The sequence below is a fragment of the Notechis scutatus genome, chromosome 3 (genome assembly GCF_049901735.1).
Source record: "Notechis scutatus isolate UNSWTSFEM ecotype Mainland chromosome 3, rNotScu1.2, whole genome shotgun sequence".
Taxonomy (NCBI): Eukaryota; Metazoa; Chordata; class Lepidosauria; order Squamata; family Elapidae; genus Notechis; species Notechis scutatus.
Genome location: NC_142011.1, coordinates 63272213 through 63292795, shown reverse-complemented (window position 1 = coordinate 63292795; position 20583 = coordinate 63272213). Strand labels below are relative to the sequence as shown.

The 20583-nt window shown below is 36.4% G+C and overlaps 1 protein-coding gene across 10 annotated transcripts in view; it reads right to left on the bottom strand.

The window, feature by feature from the left end:
- ZFYVE9 (zinc finger FYVE-type containing 9) overlaps positions 1-17140 on the bottom strand; it is a 45039-nt gene extending 27899 nt beyond the window's left edge. For 3 of the 10 annotated variants that reach the window (XM_026665866.2, XM_087960276.1, XM_087960277.1), the window contains exons 1-3: positions 16501-16853; positions 4987-5090; positions 1305-1408 (exon numbers count right to left, since the gene is read on the bottom strand). In XM_026665866.2, coding sequence (XP_026521651.2) covers positions 1305-1374 — 70 coding nt within the window. In that variant the 5' untranslated portion in view covers positions 1375-1408; positions 4987-5090; positions 16501-16853. Of the gene's footprint in view, positions 1-1304; positions 1409-2682; positions 2886-4976; positions 5091-5298; positions 5403-8309; positions 8329-16383 lie in introns of those variants that run through there. The other 7 variants (XM_087960275.1, XM_087960272.1, XM_026665867.2 and 4 more) reach the window with 7 other exon arrangements.
- Between the last annotated feature and the right edge of the window lie 3443 nt (positions 17141-20583).

Sequence of the window (20583 nt, the reverse complement as noted above, 5' to 3'; positions counted from 1 at the left end):
CTTTAAAATCAATAAAATTTGTTTTATAAGAAAAAAACTGCAATTTCAAACGAAAATGGAAACCATTCACAGAAAAATAATCTGGAAAAGATGAACTATGAAGGCCTCCTGCTGAGATAAAAAAATGGGAAGCAGCTCCAATTCAGCTATGTGTAAGACAATAATAAGGCCTAAATCAATCATAGGCATAAATTAATTAGGAACTTAAAGTTAAAATGCCCTGTGAAACCTTAACATATCCTGGTGCTATATAAACACCCAGAACGCTGTTAATGCTTTGTATCTTTGCTTAATATCAAAAACACATATACACCTATTTTAATAAAGATGTTTTCTTCTTTCCTAAGCATGTGGGTTGTTCTTATATTCTGAATATTTCTAAGCAATATAGTTAGTAACTAACTATCCACAAAGAGATGAAAGGATCTACTGAGACCTAATAAGTGTAATTTGAAGGACTTCAATAGAAGATTGCTAACACTGAGCACATACAGTAAAAGCAAGACTATTGCAACAACTATTTCCATCAAATGATTTTTAAAAACAGACAAAAATTTTAAATGTTGCAACTATTCTTTGCTTTTATTCTGAGATCTAAATGAAGGACCAGTGCAAACAAAAGGGATTGACAGAGACCTTAATCCGTCTGCTTATAACTGGTACGCATGTCCCTCAAATTGCTTCCTATGGGTCTCCAAGCCCTTGACATCATAGCTTCCCCATTCAAAACGATTTCAGTAATTTTTTCTACAGGTATATAATTCAAAGGGGTTGCCACAGGGAGGAAAAAGGAGTTCCACTGATACCAGACCTAATACACAAACTTACAGAAGATTCAACCCTAGTCTTATCTTATCATGAGGCAGTGGAATTAGCAATATATAATAATAAATCAGGGCACGACATCTTTCTGTATTAGGTATACTTAAGAGTATACTTAATATTTAAGTATAATTGTGAACTTGAATAAGAGGTAATGATTTAAAAGATAGTTCTTTATAGCAGGAAGCATGTCCGTTATCTTTGAGCTATAACCAATTAATATTTTATCTGCCCTAGTTATCAGCAAGATTTATATAATTATCAACTTTTCTTGATCAGTGAATATGGGAACACAATTCATATGAGACTAAGAATTTTAAAATAATTAAGTGTTTCTTCCTAATAAAATGTTAAGTTACCCAGTGTTGTTTTCTTTTTTCTCTCTCCAGCAAATGGACAGATGACTACAGTAGATAGTAAATGCAGGCAAACACTAGCCCTAAATTCAGTTTATGTCTCCAGTCCTAACAAAAGTTGTTCACCTTCATTTTGTTCAAATTCATCTAAAACCTTATCAAGGTTATAAGCCTCTGTCTGGAAATAGTTCTCCATTTGTCAGGAATGTCATCCAGAATCTTGTTTGAACCTGTGAAGTAGACAGTTATGAAATTTAGGAGGGTATTTGCAAGATTACCAAGATCCAAATACATTTCCTTTAAGTATCAAGGCATTTTCCAGCAGTTCAAAAACATCACATGATGAAATTCTACTGTTGTTCATAATAACCACAGAAATAATAAAAAAAATAGTAAAAAACTTCCAGACTAACTATACTTAGGCTGGGTGTTTGAAAGGGAAGATATGTATAGAAGGAAAAGATGGGAGCTATGTACATTTATAGAAATGAAAAGATATGAGAGAGGGTATGAAGAATTATTTGAGGCTATATTGCTCTCTGGCATAATAGACAAATGCATATGAATGTGAGAAAATGGTAATGAATAAACAAATTAATCAGATGACCAACAAAAAAAAGAGAAAACAGAATGGTGCCCACTTGGAGATCTGGTCCCCAACTATCCTAAGTATGCAATCCTCCAATACAAAACAAAACAAACAAAACAAAAAAAATTCTCTAATACTAGTTGAATATATAAGATACAAAGTTGTTTCCTAAAATTCAATTAGTTTAGTTTAGAGCCATAGTGGTGCAGTGGTTAGAATGCAGTATTGCAGGCTTCTACTGCTGACTGCCAGCTGCCAGCAGTTTGGTTCTCACTGGCTCAAGGTTGACTCAGCCTTCCATCCTTGTAAGGTCGGTAAAATGAGGACCTAGATTGTTGGGGGCAATATGCCGACTGTGTTTAAAGCTTTTAGAGAAAGCTTTAAAGCACTCTAAAGTGGTATATAAGTAAGTGCTATTGCTATCTTCACTGCAAACCTTAATGAAAAATGCTTTCAGACAAAATAGCATTGATCAATTTTGAAAAATGCATCTATGATTTTATTTCACTTTACTTTTTCACTTTATTTCACTTTAAAATGACTGGCAGCACATCATCACCTATGAATAAAATACAAGATCAAATATTTCCCAGGATTTTTTCAGAACTGCTAAGTAAACCAAGAATAAAAATGTTTTCAGTTTGTTATCTTTCCAATTCATTTCTAGGTGGGAATGTTAATGTTTCAGCAGTTTGTGTGACAGTTTACATCACAATGATTTATTTTTTTTACTTTTAAGAGTTCAAACTTGTCTCAGAGTCTCACAAGTATAATTCTGGCAGTTCACATCAATGAAACCACAATAGAAACAATAGGAAAAAATCCACAAGAGTATATAACTAATCTAAAACTATAATTAAAAATTCAATAAGAGATATTCAGAGTCATATCCATTTAATATAGCCACAGGCTCACCACTATTGCTGGACCACTAGGCATGATGGCACAGCCCAGTCTTCAAATCCTTCCTAAAGGCCAGAAGGGAAGGTGCCACTCTAAGTACTGGGGGAAATGATGTTCCAAAGGATAGCTGCCATAGCAGAAAAGGCTTCTTTCCTGGGTCCCATCAAGGACATTCCTTAGTCGATGGGACCTGTAACATGCCTCTCCTGCTGGATCTGATGAGATAGTGCAGTAGATATAACCATGGCAACACAGTATATCCTGGTCCCATGCCATATAAAGTTTTATTAGCACCTTAAATTGTTCCTGGAAGCATACCAGTAGCCAATGCAGCTCATAGAGCAGACGTGTAAAGTGCACTGCTTGAGGAGTGCATATATCTGCCTGCTCCACTGCATTTTGTAACAGCTTCAGCTTCCAAGTACTCTACAAGGGCAACTCCATGTAGAGCAGGGGTCGCCAAACTTTTGGACCTCGGGGACTACCAAACTCATAATTTTAAATCCCAGGGACCACTAATATGAATTTTGACTGACGGTGGCTTGCTGACATTGGTGGGAGAAAGAGAGATCTGATCTAACCTCTCTCCCTCCCTCCCTCCCTCTCTCTCTCATACACACAAACACATAGACGCAGGGGTAGGATTCAAATTACTTAACGATCAGTTCTTGGGCATGGCCTAATTTGTGGGTGTGGCTTGATGGTCATGTGACTGGCTGGGCATGGCTTGTATGTAAATATTATAAATATTTATATAAATATTGAATGTTTTATTAAAAAAGAGCAACTTTTACCCAAAATCAGGCAAAGCAGGCAGGCAGATTGAGTTGCTCACAGAATCACAGATGCATTCAGAGATCTATTATCTGCCATCAGCTAGCTCAGTCTGTCACATAAAATTTGCTGGCAAGCAAATTCATAAAATTAACTCACAACATACCATGTATGTAAATATTGAATTTTTTTATTTTTAAAAAAGAGCAACTTTTACCCAAAATCAGGCAAAGCAGGCAGGCAAATTGAGTTGCTCACAGAATCATTCAGTGATTTATCTATCTGCCATCGGCTACCTGAATTTGTCACATAAAATTTGCTTGCTGTGAGTCTGCATTGAATAATGGAACCTTCAGTCCTAAGGGAGGTCCAGCTGTGCTTAAAAGCAGAGCCAAAGTTCTAAAGACTAGCTAGAAAGCAAGAAATCCAACCATTTCCTGCTTCCTAGCTAATCTAAATCTCCTGGCACAGCAGAACAGATGATGGTCGGAAAAAGGAAAAATAGCAACTTAGCAGGCAAGTTTGCCAGATAAGGAGTGAGTGGGCAGGGAGGTTTCCTGCGGGCCATGTGGGCAACGCAGACTTGTGTTTCTGTGGAGCCTGGATTAATTGCTTTGGGGGAGGTGCTCTGGGGGTGAGATTTCTCTGCGGCTCACCAAAATTTTCTTGCAGCCACCGGCCCACTGGTTGGCGACCGCTGATGTAGAGCATGCTACAATAATTCATCTGGGAGGCTATCCAGTGCATTTTAAAATTGCTGTACAGGTTGTCCTCAATTTACAACCACATTTGGAACTATAACTTCAGTCGCTAACTGATATGGTCATTGTGAATCATTACATGACTACACGCCATGGTTGTTAAGTGAATGTCATAGTTATTAAGCAATTCAAACTTCCCCCATTGACTTGGCTTGTTGGAATCTGGCTAGGAAGTTTGCAAATTGTGATCATGTAATGGGGACCCGGTGACGGTCATAAGTGCAAAGACCAGTTGCAGGGGTGGGTTTCTACCGGTTCTGTCCACCTCTGTAGAACCGGTAGCTCTGAAGAGCAGCAGACATAGAACTGTTATATGTCTGCTGATGTTTTTGCCCACCCAGGCTCTTACCAGATCTTTATTTCCTGATATTTCAACTTCAGCTGCCGAATGAGGCACAGCTGCAGTTAAAAAAGCTGGAAAAGAGGGCTGTTTCAAAGGCTGCTTCTCTGCACGCAGCAGCGTGCTGATGACGATTTACAGGCACACTCTCACAGCGTGAAGAGTAAAATCACTGAACCTCGTAAATTCCAAACTGGTAGTTAACCCTGTCATATCCCACCCCTGACCAGTTGTAAGTTACTTTCTTCACTACTATCTTTAATTAATCAATAAATGATCATAAGTCAAGGTCTACCTATAAATTCTATCAAATTTAGTGATGCTTATTTTTGAAAAGAACTCTAATGTTGCCGTATCAGAAAAATATCAAAGATATAAATAACGAATTATGAAAAAATAGATCTAAAATTCCAAGGTACAGTATCACTTACCATGCCTTACCTTTAATCTTATATATGCATTAAGAAACAACTCAGGCAATGTCTATCCATCATATATACCGCAAAGTCAGGTAGTTCAGTTGACTCTCTATGGTGTACTTGATCCTAAAAAATGAAACAACCACCTCATATAAGGTTTCATGCAGAAAACAGAAATATAGCTAATGTCTACCATTTTAATAACCATTACAAACAGTACAGATGCCACTGCAAGGATCTATCAGTATATTTTGCTACAATAGTAGAGAAAAATCTTACAGATCCTCTCTATAAAACTATGCAAGGAAAATATGTGTTAATGAATGTACTTCACCTGCTTCACATTGGAAAACACATTCATTGTCCTGTATACTTCTAAAACAGACTTTCATAACTGTAGATGACAATATACTCCATCTGGCTCTTGTAAACTGTTTCCTATATTCAAGAATAATTAAAATGTTCAAATATTAATATACTCTTCAGTTAATGTAAATGACAGAATCAAAGAAACTAGAGAACAATACTTAACTGCAATGGCAAAAAAACCCTAATTGTATAGGATAAAAAAAAAACCTGAACAAAAACCTTCAAACTAACAAGGTGTCCTTACAAAAGCTTAGGCTTTTGTAGATGTAAATCAGCACTTGTATTTTTATGGGGGCTAGGAAATAACTAATCTTAAAAACTGACCAGTGCCAATCTCCACTTTATTATATTGCTTAGATCACTATAAGCAGAAAATCTAGCCAATGTTATGATTGGCATTTGTCATTATTACTGAGCATTTATTATACAACTATGTAAAAGTTGTTTGTAACATCCTTCAGTAGGCAGAACGTTGCAGTTTGAACCTCTGCAGTTCAAATAAACTTGGTTCAAGTAGATTGTGTGGTCTCCACTTGTAAACTGAGTCAGGGGGAAAGAATTTACTAAAACTGAGGGCTTGTCCAGGATCGAGTGGAACAATACGTTGAGATTCTATCTCAAAGTAAGTACTTTTACACTATCTCCTTAAAGCCAAGAGGGATTGTAAGTGGGAGGAGGGATGTTGTGGGCCCTCTTCTCTTGTATCTCAGGTAGAGGTATGAGTCCACCCCAGTTCCTACTGTTTCTGGATTGTCCATTTCAATAGGCATAGATGGGTAAGTGCATTATGTAATGGGTAAGGATCAGATTAGGGGTTAAAATGTCACGTTTAGGGTAAAGAGCTGAACCACTGAATGAATGTATAGAAGATTCCCTTTTCAGATTCCCTTGTTGCATTAATTCTTGCCTAGATACCCTGCTCAGTGCTTTTAATTCATAGTTCATACTTATCCTTATTGGATCAAAATTTCTAGCAGCAAACAAAAAAGATCAATTACCACTTAGAGCAGGGGTGTCAAACTTGCATCATTGTCTCACTGTCACATGACATATTGCAACTTTTTCCCCCTTTGCTAAACTGGGGGTAGGGGTGGCCAGCACGTGCCGTATCTGGCCAGTGGGCCACGAGTTTGACACTCCTGACTTAAGAGATTTCAACCAGAAAAAACTAGAAGTACATATATTAGGATTTTCTTGATTTACAGAAATCAATTCTGATATACAGATTATAAGCAATATACATTTCAATGCTAGAAGGCAAATATAATTTAATACAGATGATTAATGAAAACTGGACAGAGAAATCTCAATAGAGGAATGCAAGGGCTAAAATGTAAAATTGAAAGAGATATCCCAGAGAAAAGGAGTTGCATAAACATATTGAGATCCTGAAATATGAACACATTTGAGGATATTTGGGTATTTATTTTCACATTTGAAACTGAAAGTTCCAGGAAAGACAAGTGAATCTGCAATTCCACAACAGAAATATCAAACAAATAATTGATTTTAAAAAATAAAATACTCCACTAGAATAATAAGACAATTGTTTTAACATTTTATTGAGAGTGTATTTACAGATTCAATTTAAATTTATTTACAGATGAAAATAAACTAATATTTGTTGTAATTCATTAGTAAGAGTACATCAAAGGGTAAACAAAAATAACTATTATTATGAAAGTATGCTATAATCTGTCAAGATAGGCAATCACTGAAATAGATTGCAGAATTTTCAGGGAGCAAAACTATGGTAATATTGGGAGATTTCAACAACCCAGATATCTGCGGGAAAAACCTACTCAGCCCAAACTGCAGTCTGAAAAAGTCCTCAGTGATGTCTTAGACTTCATGAGAACCAATAATAGGCAAAAACTTCAGGTCAGAAGGAGCAAAGGATGGTTGGAAACTTCTTTTAAAAAGTTATTACTAAAAAAATAACTGCAAAAAAAGAAGGGGGCAGCTTAGGAGTTGCCTGTAGTTACAGGGAGTCTTCTACAGCAGGAGTCCCCAACCCCAATAGTAAAGATGATAAAATATAGGCTAGTCCATGAAGACAGTACTGGCTTCAAACAAATGTACATTAGTGTCATATGGTGGAGCTCCATTCAAGGCTCCATGCTGTTCAACATATTTATAAATTACTTGAAGGATTACAAAAATATGATTATCAACAGCTCCATGCTGTCCAACATATATATAAATGAGTTGGTAAAAAACTGCTTAGGAAGATAATATGGTACTCCAGCGTAGGCAAGTTTGACAGCTCCTAACAAACTGAAATGGGCAAACTTCCAAAACTTTCAACAAAATCAAATGCAAAGAGTTAAAATCTGGGACAAAAAAAACAAAGTCCTTTTTTTTGCAATGCATACAAAAAGTTCTGGATGTTTTGGTGAATCATAACCAAACATAAGATGATAGCAAATTCAAGAAAAGTCACTAAACCTCTTTATTCAACCTTGATCAGACCAGATCTAAAATACTACATCTAATGTTGGGCAATGCATTTTAGGAAAGATACTAACAAATTGAAGAAGATCCTGAAGAAAACAAATAGAAGGAAAATGGAATGAAAGGAAAATCCTTTTGGAAAGGGTTGGAGATGTCTAACATGTTTTGCCTGAAGAAGCCTGGGAAGACATGACGACTTTCTTGGAGTCGTGCAAAGAAGGAGCAGAGCAATTCATAGTTGCTTCAAAAGAGACAACATGAAACAGTGCATTTAAATCATAAGGAAGTACATTAGATTTTAGTGGAACCTCAGGAAACATTTTCCTAATAATAAGATACGTTAAACAAATGATAGTGTTTAAACAGAGACTATTCCCGTTTGGATTCTTACACAGTAGGTTGAGTTAAATTATCTCCAATGTCTTCCTACGCTTACATTCTATGATTTTAATAACTAAAGCTGATATTCACCTATACTCTATTATTTTTAACAACTAAATAAGCTGATATTTATTCACATACATTCCATGATTTTAATAACTAAATGAAACTGATATTTATTCTCTCCAAGTATCGATGCAGGTAGCATTATCGGCAAAGATAAATTGGTTGTTTATGTGATGCTGCTGTTGCCTAGATGAGTTTCCCGCTGTTGGTGCTACTCTTGCCAGCTGTCTAGGATGAGTTCCTGGAAACCAGAACATATTCCTGGTTTTGGATAATGTATATAGCACTATAAAATAGGCATCTCATAATCATACTTTCATCTTACCTAAATTGATATGGATTTTGAATTTTCACAAAATATTGGTGTAAAATTGTATATAATTATTACACACTAGCAGAGAAATAAAAGAAGTATCAAATTCAGCCAGAATTTGATGAAAATAACAATATTTCAATGTTCAGGACATAGAAAGTAAACAAGGAATATAATAGCTTACAAATATGTATACAGTCAAGATGAATTTGCAAAACAATTTCATTTTTTAAAACAGAGCATTTTGTCTTAAGTATGGTTATGACCATATCGCTGCTCCACAAAATGCTCTTACAATACCATCAAACTGGAAGATGATAAAATGCTGTACAAAATGCCAATATCATTCTTTTTTTTTTTAACAAATTTTATTCAGTTTTTCACATAAAAACAAAAATCTCTTTTTAGTGGACAACATATTTCCAGGTCATCACCTTTACATACAAATATGACAGCAATTATACATTCATATATGCATACTTAATTCTATTATTACCTTTTCCATTCCAAATTTTCAGTAAGAAGAGAAACACATTAATTCTAGCCTCTCTCATTAATCTCAATCGAAACATCTTTTTGTTTCATTTCAATTATTTCAAATATAATCTTTAATATTTATTTTAAAAATAAAGATAAAAAATATGTGTTTGCCTAATAATAATATTAATGATAATAATAAAAAAGGCTACCAATGTCTCTCCTTGCTTTTAATAGTCTATATTAACTTATTAATTTAGTTGGTTCTTTAGTCTGTCATATTCCCTTTCCATTACACATTCTTTTTATAAATTCTAACTTAATACAAGTTTTAACACTAAAGAAAAAAAACAAGTATAGGTTTCCCCCCTTTTACTGCTTTGAGTGTGATACCTCAATGGTTAAAATATACCTTTATTCCATCATCTTGATTCCCAATAAACCATTATTTTTAAGAAGTTACAATAATAATCATTACATCTTTTCATTTGGATTCCGCAGCATATTTCCCCCCCTTAATTTTTAATAAGAGTTATCAGTATCTATATTACCCTATTTTCTAAATATTTTTAATTGCAGAAATATTCTTATTACCCCTTGTCACCCTGCAGAATCCCCTTTTTAATTCATCAACCATTATCTCTGAAAATACAATTTCTTTTCAACATTTTACTATTTCTGTATTTATTTCATGCACCTGTTTCTTACTGCTTCTCCTCCCCCTCTTTTCCCCATATCTTTTCTCATTCCAGTTTATATCCCTCTCTTTCTTAATATCTTCCTTTCCCCTTTTCTGCTGGGTCTTTCTGTCTTTCCCGACTTCACAGGTATTCCCCCTTTTGATTGCCTTAAGTCTCAACTTTTTAGCCTTCCTTCTTTCACCACTTCTTTGTAGCGTTCTTTGTGTTAATTATCTATTTAAGATGTCTTCTCTTTGAGTTGACTCCTCTTCTGAAGCTCTTCTTGTTCTTCAATCGCCATTTCCATTTCTTCTAACACAGAGCAAAGTGATTCGCCTCTTTCCTGTAGTAATTCTCTCATATTTTTAAGTTCCATTTTTAACTCCAGAAGAGATATCATCATTACACACTCTTGTATTTTATGATCATTAAAGTCCACAAAAAAACATTTTTCTTTCCTTCTTTCTTCTTTCAATTTTATAACGTTCTCAATTATTCCAGTCCAGGGTCTATACCAAAAACATCAATCAAACCCAGTCAGTCTTTCCTTGCTTTTTTCTTTATTCTGGTTCTGCTTTCACTTTCTAAGATTCTTACTTTGTTTCAATATTTCTTTAATGTTATATCCACACAAGTTCATTCAGAAACAGGATGCTTTCCCTTTTGTTTGAGCTCAAGTTTTTGTCAAAAGGTGGCATTTTCCATTATACAGTCTTCACCTATTCCCCCTATTTTTTTATTTAGGGTTTTTCGAACCTCAATATTCCAGCACAGTCCAGTCTCCAATTTGTAAACTTTATTATTATTTTTTGATAATCTTAAGTCCAGCTTTATTTTATGCCTGTTTATTGCCAAAATATTTTAGTCCAATTTAGCTAAATCTTTAGTTCCGGCTTCTTCCTTTCCCGGTTTGAAGCCCCGCTTAGCTGTCAAAAATATTTTCTTATTTTTTTTCCTGTCCCTTTGTAATTTCACCGCTCACTTTTCTTTTCTTAAAAATTCCATGTTACCTTAATCCCGGGGTACTTTTGTTTAGTTGTATCGCCCAGTTCTCCCAGTTCAGATGTTATCCACCTCTTTCTTCCCTCCTGCACAAATCTTAATCCAGCTGAGTCCTCCTCTTCGGGGAGGCCATCTTAAACCACCGCTGCAGCCATCTTCAGGGGCAAAAAGACCAAGCCCAGGAGGGGAGATGCGGCTCCCCTCAACCTGGCTTGCGGGTTTCCTTTACTCCACCGCCCCTCCAAGGCAGCTTCACCCCTAATTGTAATGATTGGGGCTCTCCAATGAAACAGCATGGACCATAGCCGCAGAGAGTCGCGATCTACGGTCCGTCAGCGAGGAGGCTCCGCCTTCTTTTCCCCAATATCATTCTTGAAGTTATACACATATATGAAATATAAACATTTCATTCACAGGCAGCTAAATCAATGAACAAAGCTGAACAACAATTTCAAAGCAATTTATTATTCTTTACAAACTGTATCACAATAACAATTCTTGGAAGTTAATACACTGCACTGTATGTGACAATGTGTTTTTTATTTTGATTAACAACTGAAAGGAAAATAATGATAGGGTATAAGCCAATATCACAAAATGAGAATTCAACACGATTGGAGGTTACATTGAAGTTCTTAGGAAGGTGTTTGTAGTATGTAAAAAGATTACATTTTTCACAGTGATTCAGTTTTGAGAACTTGGAAACTAATTTCAAATGAAAGGTTTGATGATGACATAAAGGATGTGAGCTTTGGGTGTGAGCTTTGCCACTAGAAAAATAGTTGGGAGTTTTCAAGCCCAATGTAATTTTCAGCTGCAGTAGGGATGCTATAGCCTCCAATACAGAGAGTAAAGGGACTCTTCCTTTGAGTGATCTGAAACACTTATTCAGATTTCCTTCTACTTGGGCTAAATTGCTGTTGGTGAGTTGTCTCTTGATACCTTATGTCTGTGTTTTCTTTCACTTCTTTCCAGATCTCCCTATGGTCTCTCAGAAACATAGTAATGGTTTGAGACTTTGGATCCCACATTCTTCGGATCCAAACCAAAGCCTTTCTATTTAATCTCTGCCATGGAAGATACTGAACAGGAAGATCATATTGAGAATGGCAAAATTATATTTTAAACGTCAAAGATAACATTTGCACCATTCATAGAACTATGTATACAAATACAAAATATTATCAGAAGCATAAAATCTGGTTCCAGATTCTACATGTCAGTCTAACCTTTATAGGGAGTAGGGGAAAGGGAAGGGAAGGGAATTGTTCGGGATGGCGCTATCAAACATTGTATGCCAAAACAACTAGACACAGGGACAGATTTTTACCTTCATGCCATCACTCTGCTGAACACTTAATTCTCTCAGTGCTTCCTAATATCTATTAACCCATGTAGTGTGGCTGTAATATTATCATTTATTCTTATCTTCTTTCCTCCCCCTTTTATCGGTATTATTAGTTCAGCCAGATGTTCAGACTGATTTGGGTTGTTGTCTTGTTGCTATTCTTCCCATGGGGCCACACACAAAGCTCAACTTCCTGCCTGCTCCCAAACTCCAACACACATTTCCCCAAGCATTAAGCAATTCAAATTTCTAAAAGGCAACTAAGGGAATTAAAAGCAGAGCTAGAAATCCAGCAAAAGTTTTTAACTTATTTAACAGCACAAAATGAATCTCTCCTTTCCTATTTACTTTCCATAATGCAGACCATAATTATTAGTATGAATACAGGCACCCCTGAAAGGTTGATGGTTTAACCATCAAGGTGGCATCCTGTGCACATCTACTTAGGGAAAGTTATAAGAACAGTGTGAGAATTAATAAAGAAAATTAGAATTGCATTGCTTGGCTGCAGTGTACATATGCCTCAAACTTGTTTGGAGTGAAACCTCCTCTGGAGTAAGATATATGAAAATTATGTTTGCAAAGGGAGGCAGGCAAGAGGAAGATGGGTGCTTAAGTGTCTTCAGCCAGGCATTCACAATAGAAAAAAATCCATGCCATCAGCATATATTGAGGAATAAATAGGTTGTGTTTAATATTGTGAAGCTGAAATATTATGCAAGAAAATCATCATTTGTGATGTCACTTAGAATGACTCCCTTACTTAGGAATGCTGATGGCATGGATTTTTTTCTATTGTGAATGCCTGGCTGAAGACACTTAAGCACCCATCTTCCTCTTGCCTGCCTCCCTTTGCAAACATAATTTTCATATATCTTTTTTTTAAAAAGGCTAACAAAAAGGCACTTAATTTGGGGCTAATATTCATGAAATATAATGTATTAGAAGAAAGTGCATTACAATCACTATGTTTTCCTTCTATTGTGTGCTCTAGTTTCCCTAGCAAGCATCAGAACACATAATCTATACTTTATTCTTCTAAATGAAGAAAAATGTAGCAAGACTGGATAATGGAGAAATTAATAAAGCATAATCAGGATCTAACTTACTAAAAAACTACAAGCACATTCTTATCCATTAACCACACTGAAAAGAATAAAATAAAATGTGTCCAATTAAACTTATAAACTGCACAGTCCCTGACCAACGTAATAATGTGTATGCTGAAAAAAGAAATGCAGATCACTCAAATCAGAGTTTGAGTGATCAAAACTAAGAAAATTATCTTAGAAAAATAATCCTATACATTTTTACTCAAAATTAAATATTATAGTATTCAATAAAGCTCAACATCCTATTGGCTTCAGTACTGCTACCCTCCTTGATTGAAAATTCTCTTCAGAAAGAAGAATGGCAAAAGTGCCATTCTTACTTTCAGAAATGTATGAAAAACTATGTGATCCCTTATTTACTATTTGTTCTACTCTATTTTTAAATATTTATCTAGGTTGGCATTTTTCAATTATAATCATGGATACCCAATCTCAGGTTTTGAATGTATCTATTAAAAGAAATACAATCAAACCAGTGGTGGGATTAAAATATTTTACTATCGGTCCTGTGGGCGTGGCTTGGTTGGCGTGGCTTGGTTGGCGTGACTTGGTGGGCGTGGCAGGGGAAGGATATTGTAAAATTTCCATTTCCTCCCTACCCCACTAACCTGCTTTCCAGCTCCATTCTCCTGTGCAGAGCAACAAAAGAAGACCCAGCCAATCAGCTGGACTAGGGAGACAGAGAATAGATGGGGGTGGGACCAATCAGAGGTGGTATTTGCCGGTTCTCCGAACCACTCAAAATTTCCACTACTGGTTCTCCAGAACTGGTCAGAACCTGCTGAATACCACCTCTAAATCAAACCTAGGATTGGGAATTTATGATTCTCTAGGACTCTTCAACTCTATACATCTCAAGTGCCATAAATTCCCATTATGTTACAGATTTACATGAGAAATAAAGTCTCATGACAGAGCTGAACTGTTTTTAATAAATTAACACTCTTATCCATACATTTCTATAGACTAGAATATTCTAGAAAGTTTGCTGGAAAAGGGAAAGAACATTGAGGAGTAAATAAATACTATGTTTTCATGCATGCTGAATTAATAGAATAAAATATATAGTTTAATAGTTAATTTTTCACTTTTGCAAATAGTTTAAATATTCAAAAAATAATAGGGGGTGACTTAGAAAACAACAGCATAGGGTTGTCAAGTCATGTCAGACCAATATTCTTTCTTTTTATGGCAATGAAAGTTTGTTAAGAAAAGAAGTGTGGTAAATGGATTGCACCATGATATTAGTAAACCATTTAACAAGATTTTTAATTATATCCTTAAGAACAAGGTGTTGGTTAGATAATAATCTGGACCAACCAGTTGTACAACCCACCCAAAAGACACTGTTCAATGTCTTCCTAAATGACCTAAAAGTTGGTACGGAAGGAATGTTTGTTACATTTGCTAATGATACCAAGACGGGATGGCTAATCATGGTTCAGAATAATCTTAGTATGTTTAAACATTGAGTTATATCTGGTAGGGGGAATATTAAGGTCCTGATCTTGGTGAGAAACATTAAATAAAAATATACAAGGTTGGGAAGACCTGATTTGATGCAGAGCACCTTGGAGCACTAGAATTAAACTTCAGCAATCAGTATGACATAACAGTTAACACAGGTGATATGATACTGGGCTATATTAATAGAAGCATTTCATCCATCTATTAGGAAGTAATAATTCCACTGTACTCTGATAGTAATGCTTTGATCACTACACTTAGCACTGCATTTTAATGGGATTTAGACAACCTGAATCAGGTTCAGGGGAGAAGCAGCATGATAAGAGGTCTGAAACTAAGCCCAAGAAGGAAGGGTTAAAGGAACTGGACAGATTTACCTTGCAAACAAAAGATGACAAATGAGAATGTGATAATGGTCTACAACTATCTGTAACAGTATTGTTCATTCCTGGCCGTTTTAAGATATGTGGATTTCAATTCCCAGAATAGCACAGCTAACACTGATCTATAAGGCTGCCACATTGAAAACTACTAGACTACTTTTCTATTAAAAGTGACAAGAGGATAAGGACCAACAGGTTAAAATTAAAAGAAAGAAGATGCATGTTAAATATTAGGAGAGAAACGTTTTGATAACAAGAGACATTAAGCAATAGAACTAAAAACAATGCACTTCACTGAAGGCTTTCAAAGAAGATTTCAGCCATCTGTCAGAAACTGTTTAAAGAACTGGGCAGGAATTGAAGAAAATTACTTTTAAGGTTTAAACTCATATATTTCTATCAGTTAATTACTAAACCATATAATTTCTATAAAAAAATTGACACTCAGGAGCTCACAAATAATAAATATATTTGTTTAAACTGAAAGATCTAAGGATTATAGGAAAAAAAATATTGTTAACCACTTTTTTTTCCAAAAAAAAAAAGAGTGCAAATATTCGCCATAATTATAAGGGGAGTAGATATCACAAGTCCAAATCAAAAATGAGAATACATATCACTTCATACATTGCATTAAATTATGTAAATACTTTAACTGATTCTTCCCCAAATCCATTCTAGCTGGGAATGCTGTATGGGAATGCTGTAATGCTCTATGCACCTAATGTGCAAACTGGGCAAAATGAGCCATTTTATCAAGAAATACAATATTTGCCAAATTTACCATTACAAAAGTTGGGTCACAAAGGCATAACGTGTTAATCAGCAGCAAAAAAAAATGGAATGCGGGAATGGAAAGGCGAAGATGCAAACAAACAATACGAAAACGATGCCCTAAGAGTCCTGTAAGGAGGGCTGTATTAGAGGAGTAAAATAAGCAGATTAAGTAGGACGGCAATTGTTGTTTGGGGGTGCCTGCCACGTTTTCTGGCTGGCATCCTTAGATGTGGGGAAGCAAACAAAAAACAAAAAAAAAGGAAGCCCCAAACTTTCAAGCGATTAAGTAAGCCCCGAGCATAGGATAAGCGGGGACGACCTTCCTCCTCTTTCCCTTCCAGGTCTTAAGGCTCGACCGCCCTCAGACTTACAGAGACGCGCAAGTCACTAGGAAGGGAGTTCCTATCGGAGGCAAAATAATATTTCATTTTTTATTACTCCATTTAAATCCCGCCTTTCTCTTAATTTCAACCCTCGGGGGCTCCCCAACCTTTGTCTGTCCCCTCCCGGAGGGGGATTCCTTTAGCCTCTTTCTCCTCTTCTACCACCATCCCTTCAGGTTTCCCGAGGAAGCCCAGCAAAACACGCACCTCCGAACTGCTCCTTCCTCAAAGGAGGGTGCCTCATAATGCCCCCCCATGGGCCCAGGAAGAAGGTAGACCGGCCTTTAACGATGAGTAAAAGACGCAACCCGGCGCTTCGCTCACCTCCGAAAGCGGCGGCAACAACAGCAGCAGCAGGCGCCGCTGGGCCTGCATAGCGAAGAGGTTCCTCCCGGGGCCGCGAGACCTCCTCTCTCCCGAGTGGGGCCTTGCGCTAAAAGCGAGCACCAGAAAGGCCGACGCGGAGCCTAAAAGGCTCCCCCGCCCGTCTGTCCCTCAATTCCCAACCGCGAGGCCGCTTGCGGCCAGCGGGCTCGGCTGACTTTAAGCTTATTCGGAAGCTACCTCAGCAAACCGGTAACCAGCGCCCCCTGTCAGGTTCCAGGAGCGGTGCACGGCACTGCGCCACGAGCCCAGCGCCTGACCGGCCTCCTCAGGCCACCGCCGTACGGCTGCGTGGTAGAGCGACGCCGCGGATGAGATGGCGAAATTGCGCGTCCTCCGCTTGCTCGGTTCCCTCGTATTCCCCGTTGGACTTCCTTCGCGGAGGCTGGGAGCCCCCGCACGCGGCGGGCGTTTTTGTCTGTGAGGATTCCTGCAACCAAAACTCACACGCGCCTGAGAAAGGGTCGTGAGAGGGCAGTTTGTCTAAAAAAATAAATAAATAAAAAGGACAACTCGCTCTGTTTTGGAGGTAGGTCTACCAGACTTGGGACAACACATATTTCAGTGACCTTAAAAAGGCGGAAAGAATTTTCTGCGTCCCTTTGCTGCCCTCTTATGTTCGTTTTTTTTTTCAGGCACTCGATTTTGTGATCTTCAGTGCTGTTATCAACATCTTTCCATTCTGCATATTTTTTTCTTGAGTTCAGCGTTTAAATTAGCTGTCTCTGTCACACACAAACACACACACACACAAACACAAAGCATGTGTCTAGCTTGTATAGATAGTCCTTACGGCCACAATTGGGACTTCCATTGCTAAGCAATATATTCACTGAGTTGTGCTGGTTTTACAATTTTTTTTGCCACAGTTAAGTAAAACACATCATTGTTAAATGAAACTGGCTTCCCAATTGACCCTATTGCAGACGTCAGCTGGGATGGTTGCAAAGGGCAATCTGTTGCAACCATTGTAAATACATGCCAGTCGTCAGGCACCCAAATTATGATCAAGTGACCATGGGAATGCTGCAATAGTCACTTTTTTCAGCACGTCCTAACTTGAAATGGTCACTAAACAAATGGTTGTTAAAGACTACCTGTAACTTTTGGCCTGGCAAATATGTTGTCTTCTGTATCTGACTTCTTTGAAATTTTAGTAACTGATGTATTCTTTTACAGTATTTTCTATTCAAATTTCACATATTTCAAGTCAGTATTTGAGAGTTTTCTGTTGACTAAAGAATAGGAAGGTAGCTACTCTTTAACTTAACAGTGAATAGGGAAAGGCTCTATGTAAAAACAATTTCTGGAATAGCCATCAAAAGCCAAACTCTTGAGGTGCCTTGCATACTAGCATATTACCAAGTGTTTTCTTAGATCTCAGCCACCAGATACATAAATAGCTGGAAAAAAAGAGTATAGATGAGTATGCTATATCCTACACAGTTTGTTAGGGGAGAGAGCAGTAGTGAGAATTACCTACAGGGAGTGATAATTGAGAAAATAATGATTAAGACAATTACAGAAGTATTGGTGAAGTCATAGGATGTCTGATTAACCCTATTAGTGTAATAAGCAGTTTTGTCTCAATCTCTGAGAAAAGGCATTAAATCTGAGGAAACATGGCTCAGGGATTCACAATGAAATGCGCCTTTATGATTTCTTTTGTTAAGGAAAGCCATTCTAAGGTCAACGAAGATTCTAGTGTGTTAAAAATGTTCCCTGCTGACTTTAGGCTACTATTTCTGATGCCAGATTACGTCAATTTCTGTTATTATGTAGAGATTGGCTTGTTTCTGATAAGAGGATGGCCACATTGGAGGAGCAAGTGTTTCCTGGTGATGTGGTGATACAAGTGCTACAACAGTATTGGCAAAGCAAGTATTATAAGAGTTCCCATCCGTTTGTACAGGATCTGGTTTGTGTTATCTGCATCATTGAGGTTGGTTTGTTGCTACTAGTTACTAGCTTCTTTAGAATAATTATAGAATATATTGTAAAGTTATATTACCTCCTTCTGCGGGCAGGTGGAATAGTGGTCCCCCTGTTTAAAATAGTTTGGTGCCAACATAGGTTTTGATTTATTATATATATGGCTGCCCAACTCACTGCAATTCTGGGCAGCTTATAATAACCAAACACAAGATCAGCAGTTCTGTTCAAATAAAAGCAAGCCCTTCATAGGTGATCTTGAAATTGTAATTCCCTCCTCGTGCTATATAAATGTACACTAGCTTAAAAGTAAATCCCCTGCATTTAATGGAATTTAAACCTAATTAAAGGTGCAAAGGAATGCACATTCAGTAATGCTTAGGAGCTGGGATCCTATGTGTGCTCTTACAAAAAGGATTTTATAGAACATTTGAAGATGTGTTGTTTTTAATATTTTGGATTTTATTATTTTGATGTGCTACTGGAAACATAGAGCTGCTTTAAGTGGTGATGTACAAATAATTGTAATATAATCAATAGTTTAATAGTACATTCCTAAACCTATTTACGCAACTAATGTGAACATCGTTCCCTGGGTAGGTGGCAGAACTAATATTCCCAATAAATATCCCCTCATACTAACTGCAGATATATGGCTGCTCCACACTTCCTGCTTTTTCTAGCACATGGACAAGGCACCTACCATTTTAGGTTGCAGGAACAGATGGATGTTACACAGATAAAAATAGTTTATTTTCAGATTGACAGATTTCAATAAAGAACTATTTTCTGGCTTTTAGCTGGTCTTAGTAAATGGGACCAATTAACTGTTTAATTAATTGCTTTCAAATTATGTTTTAAAACAATATTAAGAGAATACACATCTTTTAGTAAGTGAAATTTTGATTATCAGGGATATCTAAAATCAGAAGATAAAAGCTTGGATCAGTTGTTTTTCTGTTTGTTATGATATCATCATATAAGTTAATACTTTTCTTAAGCAAGCTGTTGCTTAGAATTCAGACAACTGGGGAAAGGAATAAAATTAGGGTTCTCAATGTAGACATATGGCAGTAGTGGAAAGCTGCATTTGGCTGCATTAAAAGTTCTGGAAAAAACAAGCTGCCAATTAAGTCCTGCCCAGTTAAAATAAGCAACCTAGTAAACATTTTCTTCCTTCACATTTCCATCTTGTTGCCCATATTAGTATTTTTAGTGCCATCAACATACCTATATCATGAGAATGTATTCAGCAAATCAGACATTCTCCACATAATGCTTTTCACAGCAGTCACACATATTAAGTGATAATGAATTTTGACTGGTTTTAGCCTAATGCAAGAACCTATTTATTATCTTTAGTGTCATTTGTAAACCAGGCGTCTATCACTTCTTCAACAAACTATGGTTTAAAAACCCTGGTTTACCATTATATATCAACAAAGATGCTGTGTTCAGTTTTACATTAATGAAACTGAACTGTGGGAAAATATTTAAACATAAACATCTTTTTTGTCCCGAAGAGAGTATATATGGATACAAACAGTTATTTTTAATATTTAAACCATCTAGTCTTTTTCTCCCTGTCTACATTAAATCAATTGAAAAGAGAAACTAAAAATATGTTAAATAATAAGTTTTGTTTTATTTCAAGCTATTGCTAAAGAAAATACTGAAATTTTGTAGGACCAGTAAAAGGCAAATCCAAAGTGATTACTCATGTTAGATTTTCCATGTAACACAATTTACCTTCTCCCTATATGATCACTGAGATAACCTGAAATATATATAATCATTCAGATTATCTGAATCTGGTCACTATATTATTTGTATTAGTGTTTGACACTGATATACTAAAGATACATGAATGTAATTAATAAGTCTGCTGACAAACTAAAAACTGAGCACCATAATTTAATACCATAATTCACATTTAACTAGGATTAGAAAAATGTTTCTTAAAAGTTTGAAAGTGATCTATCTTTACAATAAATTTAAAGTATTATGCAAATTCTAAAAAAATTACTGGATGGCTCTAATATATTAAGCTATGAACCTAAAGAAATATCAAAAAGGCTCAAATCACATCAA